The 8,382-nt window shown below is 43.2% G+C and overlaps 1 protein-coding gene across 1 annotated transcript in view; it reads left to right on the top strand.

Moving 5' to 3' along the window:
* Positions 1-264: 264 nt before the first annotated feature.
* The window catches only part of LOC142213430 (high affinity immunoglobulin gamma Fc receptor I-like), a 29,343-nt gene continuing 21,225 nt past the window's right edge, over positions 265-8,382 (top strand). Inside the window, exon 1 of the mRNA XM_075281747.1 lies at positions 265-397. Coding sequence (XP_075137848.1) covers positions 265-397 — 133 coding nt within the window. The remainder of the gene's footprint in view (positions 398-8,382) is intronic.

The following is an 8,382-nucleotide window of genomic DNA, read 5'->3' as shown; positions in this document are numbered from 1 at the left end:
AAAGTAAAAAGAAATACTCACCAAAGCTTTGCACACTTAGTACTGCAGAAGAGAAAAAAAAAAAAAGTCATATCAAGGATTATGTATACAGGATTATATCATTGATGAATGAGAATATAATAAAACAATATTCGGGAAAAGGAGACAGACTCAAGACCAGGCCTAACTACAGGGTGTGCGAAGGTATAGTCACAAATTATCCCTGGTGCTTAAGAAACCCAAATACCCTCCTCTACGTAAAAAGACATTATAGGTTGAAGACCGATGTCCTACTTTCTGCGCTGGCACCAGTATGTGGAAACTACAAACAAGCTGACACAACAGGAAGGAGAAAAAAAACAAGATTTAGCTATTTTTGAAGAAGCTTGGTCTATGTCTCAAGATTTGTCTCACCATTGTGGGTAGATCATCTGATAACCTTACAGGAAGACAGGGGTAAAAGCATATCCGATGCTGCCGCCATCTACAGCAGCCAGATAGCAGTATTTCTAATAAGAGAGTTGTGGTTCGGGATAGGAATAGACTTGGATTATTGGACAATAAAATAAATTTAGTCCTATTAGAAGTTGAAGTTCTACTTTAGCGGTAGAAACATAACCATCAGGACAACGACTGATCAACAATTTTGGCCAACATTATTACGAACATGAACCAATTAACCATAACAACTAGCACTCATTGTGTGCAAGGCATGCTGACCATTAGTGGCAATGGTCTCATACTCACGCCCATGTATAAGACCGTGAACCCAGGGTAAAACTCAGAAAATGATCCTATACCTGTCCGGTTTCAGGACTGAGCTCAACAAAGAAAGTGAATGGGGCATTGGTCATAGTTTAAGACACCCAAAAAAGACAATTTAGATTTTTAATTGGACAAAATAATATGACTAGTTAATACCCATTGGTTACCAAAATGAGGTGGTTTTGGCCCTCATGGAAATTGAATGACTCATGAGACAAAAATAAACTAACAAAGGCAAAAAGTCTACAAACAAAATATTGTATCTTTATTGACTCATTGACGTAAGCACAATATCACAAGAGGTAACAATGAAGCCTCAATGTGGCAGGTAATATTCACACTATACAAGTCTTGCTTCAAAGCTGTTGCCCCTTTAACAACCAAGTTTGCCCTGCTTTGTATGGAGGCGCCATCTCTACAGATAGGAGTTTATGGAAATGCTCCTCTCTACCAATTAGACTCCAGTGGCTGGAAGTCTTGGATAATTTGCAGTGGACGGAGGAGCTTTATAATCCACCTTGATGGGATGTTTTCCACGACAAGCTCTTTTCCAATTTTTTTCCCCCTTCCCCCATTCCTTTACTTAGTTCTCGTTTGGGATATTTTGTATGTTTTTGATTGATCTTCACTAAAACTCCAGAGAATGCAAAAACAGAAGTGTGCCCACACATTCTTTCTCAGCATATTACACAACATGTGCTACACGACAATCCATACCGAATGGAAAATTTTTTGAAACAAATAACAGCTGTTGACTATGTTGTTGTTAATGCTGAAGCTGCGCCCTCGCACGGTCTTTTCTTAGCTATGCAAGGTAGTCATTGTATTAGGGTAACAACTTCACACGGGGTTTTTTGGTCCGGAACCTGAGGTGGCCTCCAAAATACGGGTAGCTGCGGCTGGATGCTGGTGCAGTGCACCAGCATCCAGTCATGCAATCTGCTCTGGATGACTGGGCCTAGTCAGAAGGGAGTGTCTTCAGGCAGATGTCGCGAGGTGAAAGAATGAGCATCTCACTTCTTTTTCCAGGAGCCGGAACAAACGGATCCCGGAAAAAAGAACTAACCAGCTCCCATTGACTTCAATGGGAGCCGTCTTTTTGGTCAGGATTTTGAGGCCGGTACGGCCTCAAAATCCTGACCAAAAAACCCCATGTGAACTTACCCTTAGATTCAGAATCTGCTATTGCTGATACTATCTCCCAAGTCTAGTTCCTGTACCTATGTCTATTTCCGGTTTCTGCAAGACAGTGCAGAGCTCATAATACTATACATGTGCCAGGACCTTAGGGTAAGTTCACACGTGAGTTTTTTGGACCGTAATTTGACACGGAGGCCTCCTCAAGTCCAAAAAATGGCTAGCCGCGACTGGATGCCGATGCAGTGCACCAACACCCAGTTGCGGCATTCTGCTCCAGTTTAGGCCCAAAGGAATGAGCTTAGTCGGGAGGGAGGTGTCACGAGGCGCATGTTGTGGCTGAATCAGCCGCGGAATCCGCCTGAAGAAAGGGCAGGTTGCTTTTTTTTTCCGCAAGCGGGAACAAACCATTGACCATTGAAACCTAAAAAACCCCGTCTGAACCCGGCCTTACATTGTGAGGATGATGTGAATTAGGAAAGGTAATGAGGGACCTCACGTTGTGAAAACTCATCATTTTGGCCATGTTGGAAAGGCTACAGTAAAAAAGGTTGCATTTTACATTAGTTGCACAGTGAATGAGATTCTGGCTAATCCCATCCACACATTGCAGAAAAAATCTGGAAACGCAACGTTTTCAAAAATATTTGCCAATTATACCTGTTGAAACGTTGGCGTTTTCTCTGTTAGGTATAATAAAGGCAGAAAGTCCACGGAGAAAAACTTGCCAAAAACGCAATGAAAAATGTTGTGTAAAAAAATGTGTTTCCATTGCGTTTTTTAGTTTAGTATGTGGAGCCTTAGCCTAAATGTTCCTAAAAAGCTTTGTGAGTCCTAAAAAGAAAAATACTAATTTTTTGTGACTAATATAAATAAAACCCCTCAGTATAGCTACAGCTGTGCCGTACAGTAGTTGTACACATATATTATGAAACCCTACACTTGTTCTATAATAAGATCTTGACTGCATTGCACAATGTCCGGCCTTGTCAACTTATTGGGGATTTTCATCATTATTCAAAGTCCTATACGTGTGTAGTATGCTTCCATAGAATGTGCGGCCACACGTCTTCCAGTAGCTGCTGTCCTGTTCTACCTAATAAATAGGTAAAGGGTCCAACAAATGCAAGGAACTCCTGAGTTAGCAACAGTTTTTGGCCTCTCAATAAGTCAGGATTATACCTATGTGCCATAACGGAAGTATAACTCACACTCCAAAATGTGCGGAAAGTGTTGAGTGAGTGAGGCACAGAATGGGGGCAAGAAAGGGGCTCGTATGAAATGTGTACCACATCATCACCCATCTATGCCAGAAATTTCCCCCATTACTTAAGTTATGTCCCTATAGTATCATATACAGCATGTATTATCCTAAAGCACATCAAGGTCACCCAAACATAGTCAAGATCTAAAAATTAGCATTTCAAGTTTAGTGTTAGGATTGGGTCCCGCAGGGTTCTCGCTCAGCGCACAGCGCCACCTGCGGGTCAATCTAACTCTTGCCCTCGGCCTCACGTAGTGAGGTGTCTGGAGTGTAAGTCCAGCTTTTGGCCTACTGAGCATGCTCAGACCTATTGGAGCCGCTCACAAGCTGTGCCATTTCTCACCTACTGAGCATAACTGGTGAGCTCATGACCACCGCCCCATTGGGCGGGGACTACCTTTAAATAGTGTGAGCCGACGCCCACCCGGCGCTCACATGTTGAATCATAATGACTGAAGTTTGTTAAAGGACAGTAGTTCAGGGCTAGGCTCCAGTATCCAGGCAGGGGCTCAGACTAGGCCTGTAGTTAATACCCAGTAAGTCCTGAACTGACAGCTCTATACCAGGGTTAGGAGCAGTAGACACTATTCCAGCCCATAGAGTTGCAGCAGGTTTGGGCTCTTAGATAGCCTCTTTACTGTCAAACTTCCTTTACTCTCCTGGCTGTTGTAGGAGCATGTTTAGTTGCTGACCTGGGGTGACTGTTAACCCTCGGCAGCCTTGCTGTGTTAGCTGTACTGTTGCACCTGTCCAGTGAGGTTAACTGGCAGGGCTTTCTTGCAGCTTGTTCACATTAAGTCCGCATCACATATCTGCCAGTGCAGTTTAACTGGTAGAGGACTATTCAGACATACAACCGCCCACCATTGGGCCTGTGGACATCGCTGCAGTGTCTTGCAGACTAGAGGTTCTGTTGTTTAAAATATTATTTATATATATATACACAGAACCGTAACACTTAGTTCTTATTAACGACTGCCGATGTCATGTGTAATACTGAAATAGAAATGGAACGGACCAATTATTTACCCAAATGGGTTCTCTTGACAGGGCCAAATTATTGACATGTTTTACATCTCTTGCTAAATGTATTAGTTCAACCGCAATCTTCGAATTTTCTTGAAATTCAATCCCCAAAATGTTTAAACAATCCTTAGGCTAGATTCACATGACCTGTGAAACTTGGTCCGTGTGTTGGCCGGATTTACACAGGTGAAACTTGGTCATGTGAATCTAGCCCTAAAGCTAAGAAATTCAGGTGAAAGGAGTCCACATGTAGCAGCATTGTTTTTTCTTTATTAACTTGACCACAAATAATTCCAGATTTCTATTAATTGCGCCTTCAGCATCTCCCAGAAGACCATTATCGTCCATTATCGGCACACATAGTCTACGATACACAATCCCTTTAGTATCTTAGTTTTCACTTCCAAATAAAAAATCTGACGGCTAACACATCCTTTACAACCTCCAATGTACAATCCAAGCAATTGGTAAACTCATTTAAAAATTGAATATTCTTTTTTTATCTTCTAAAATTTGGAAAATTTGTGTAAAACATCAGAATTTTAGAGAATTTTACTGTACACCACGGCTAAGACTTACGAATAGGTAGACAGTGTAAAGTTAGATTTGTAGTCTTATATATTTGATGTATCTTTAGATTGTCTAGTCTAAGTTTATTCCAACTTTTCAACGACTTTGGAACAAATTTTAACCAACTTTTTGTCGCCCATTTTTCTAAGAAGACAAGCCCACATGTCTAGCAAGTCAGAAAAAAATTAAGCTAAAACTAAACCCGCCAAGTTGCTCCATAGATGACTCAAGGATGCTTCCAAGATGGACCACGTTAACACAAAAGCCTAGTTGTAACCACAATACTAAAATAGTCCATATATAACTTTCGTTGTCTTCATTATATGTAGGAGCAATGTGTATGTATCCAAATATAACCAGTGACGCCCAGTGATAGACATCAATGTATTGATGGTCCCAGTCTGGGGTCACCCCTGGGTGTAATTGCATAGACATCACTGAAGACATAATACAGCACACAATATAATACAGCAAATATTAGTGAAATACGTATACAGCACTTACAGATGAGAACCAGCGGCAGCAGCATATTTGATGTGTGGACTCCCGTCATAGCTAAGGAAGTAAATTGTCTCATGCCGAAAAGCAGAAGTTTAATAAATACACCAAGACGTGGAGTCAATCATGTACAAGCGAGTCATACATCCTAGGTTAACTCTTCACGCATAGGAAATTTGTGTTGTCTATTGGGTAAACTCTAGTAATCCAAAGAGTATGACAAATAGGACCTTTGTACTGGCCCATGGGCTCTAGAGACAGGTTCTAGGTATATTTGGATAAATACTACTATATAGAGTTATATTGTGGACTGCAACACCTATGCTGTATACCCGCCAATCTTTCCTCCTGCCGCAGGATTCCTATATACCACCACGCCTACCTTAGGTCTCACCATAAAATATTAGGTCCTTTATGTATACCACTTCATTTCCTATACATCCCACTACTATTTACTAAAATCTTGACTGACCACACCTCTCTTTCTTTAGTTCTCCTAAATATTCCTCCTTCTTCAGGACAGCCCTTACATGAAACAATACCTTCCTTGAGACCTCTTTTTTATGTAGATTGTCAGCCCCACATAGAGCTCACAATGTACATTTTTCCCTATCAGTATGTTTTTGGAATATGGGATGGAAATCCACGCAAACACGGGGAGAACATATAAACTCCTTGTGGGTGTTTTTTGCCCTTGGAGGGATTTGAACTCAGGGCCACCGTGTGGCCCCTTCCTTGAGTCTTCTACACGTCACACCACACTTTCTTTTGGTCTCCTATATATCACAGGACTTCATGACACATCATTCCTTCCCGATGGCTCCCAAATATCACGCTACGCCTCCCCAGGACTCCCAAAGGTCTCATCACTCTTTCTTGTCTTCTATATGTCACACAACTCTTCCGTAAGTCTCTATTACGTCACACCACTCTTCTCCAAGCCTCCTTTATGTCACACTACTCTTCCTCAGGTACATGGATGCACTGCACAGAAAGGGTCACAGCAGGCTCTAGGAGGCTGAGGGGCTTTGGAGTCCAGGGGCCACTTCTTAGGGCCTTTTTCAACCCTGTGGTAGAATCGGCCATCTTCTTTGGAGTGGCCTGCTGGGGGATAGAAATAGCAGGGGTAGAAATATACTTGACAGGCTGATTATAAGGGCTAGCTCCGTCCTGGGGAACCCCCTGGACCCAGTATAGGAGGTGGGTGACAGAAGCATACTGTCCGTGGTGACCTCCATACGGGAGAACAACTCCCATCCAATGCATGAGACCGTGATAGCACTGGGCAGTCCTCTCAGTGATCGACTGCTTCACCCCAAGTGTGAGAAGATAAAATAATCCTTTAATAGTCCCACCATGGGGAAACAAGGAGCGCTATCGGAAGTCTTCTCTCCGTGCTGCAGTTAGGCTGTACAAGCAACACCAAGCTAAGCGGAGATCATTCCATACAGAGGACCTTTATCTTTTTACCTGTATCTACTGTCATAGTAATACCTCTACCACGGATCTTTTGTATTCTGTATTATTATCTATGCTGCTGTAACAATGGATTTCCCCATGGTGGGACTATTGAAGGATTATTTTATCTTATCTCTTCTCTCTATATTATAAAAATGAATTCTTGTCTGTCTGTCTGTCTGTTCTCTAATGCGAACCAAACGACTGGACCGATCTTCACCAAATTTGGTACAGAGATACTTCAGATATCCGGGAAGGTTCAAGATGAGACTCCAACTCGCTCGGACGTACCGTTGCTGAGATACAGCATTCCAAACACAGTGCCCCCCCCCCCCTTAGCCAATAAAAACCTGCAAGACTTTCACTCATATTCCAACTACAATACACACGGTCACTCCACATGCACAATACAACACTGATATCCAAACTGAGATATACGCATCAGAGGATTAGATACACAGATCAGCACACAGTATCACACGCCAGAGGATTAGATACACGCGTCTGCACACAGTCCCACAAACCAGAGGATTAAATACGCACTTCTGCACACAGTTGCATACACTGAAGGATTAGATACGTGCATCTGCACACGGTTCCACATGCCGAAGGATTAGATACAGGCGTCTACACACAGTTCCACACTCCAGAGGATTAGATACGCGCGTCTGCACACAGTTGTACACACTATAGGATTAGATACACATGTCTGCACACAGTACCACATGCAGTAGGATTAGATACGCGCATCTACACATAGTTCCACACGCCGAAGGATTAGATACGCACCTCTTCACACAATACCACACAGGGGAGGGTTAGATACGTGTGTGTGCACACAGTATCACACTTTGGAGGATTAGATACATGCCTCTGCACACAGTACCACAAGCCAGAGAATTAGATACATAGCTCAGCACACAGTACCACACGGGGGAGGATTAGATACGCGCGTCTGCACACAATACCACACAGGGGAGGATTAGATACGCGCGTCTACACACAGTACCACATGCCGTAGGATTAGATACACGCGTCTGCACACAGTACCACATGCCGGGGGACTGGATACGCGCGTCTACACACAGTTCCACAAGCCGTAGGATTAGATACGCACCTCTTCACACAATACCACACAGGGGAGGATTAGATACACGTTTCTTCACACAGTTGTACACGCCATAGGATTAGATACACGCGTCTGCACACAGTACCACATGCCGTAGGATTAGATACGCACGTCTACACACAGTACCACATGCCGTAGGATTAGATACGCGTGTCTGCACACAGTACCACATGCTGTAGGATTAGATACGTGCGTCTACACACAGTTCCACACGCCGTAGGATTAGATACGTGCCTCTTCACACAATACTACACAGGGGAGGATTAAATACGCGCGTCTGCACACAGTACCAAATTCCGTAGGATTAGATATGCGTGTCTGCACACAGTACCACATGCTGTAGGATTAGATACGTGCGTCTACACACAGTTCCACATGCCGTAGGATTAGATACCACGTCTACACACAGTTCTACATGCCGTAGGATTAGATACGTGCCTCTTCAAACAATACCACACAGGGGAGGATTAGATACGTGCATCTGCACACAGTACCACGACCGAGGGTTACATGTGCGCGTCTGCACACAGTTACACACACTGAAGGATTAGATACG

The sequence above is a fragment of the Leptodactylus fuscus genome, chromosome 7 (genome assembly GCF_031893055.1).
Source record: "Leptodactylus fuscus isolate aLepFus1 chromosome 7, aLepFus1.hap2, whole genome shotgun sequence".
NCBI lineage: Eukaryota > Metazoa > Chordata > Amphibia > Anura > Leptodactylidae > Leptodactylus > Leptodactylus fuscus.
This window is presented reverse-complemented; position numbering and strand designations above follow the sequence as displayed.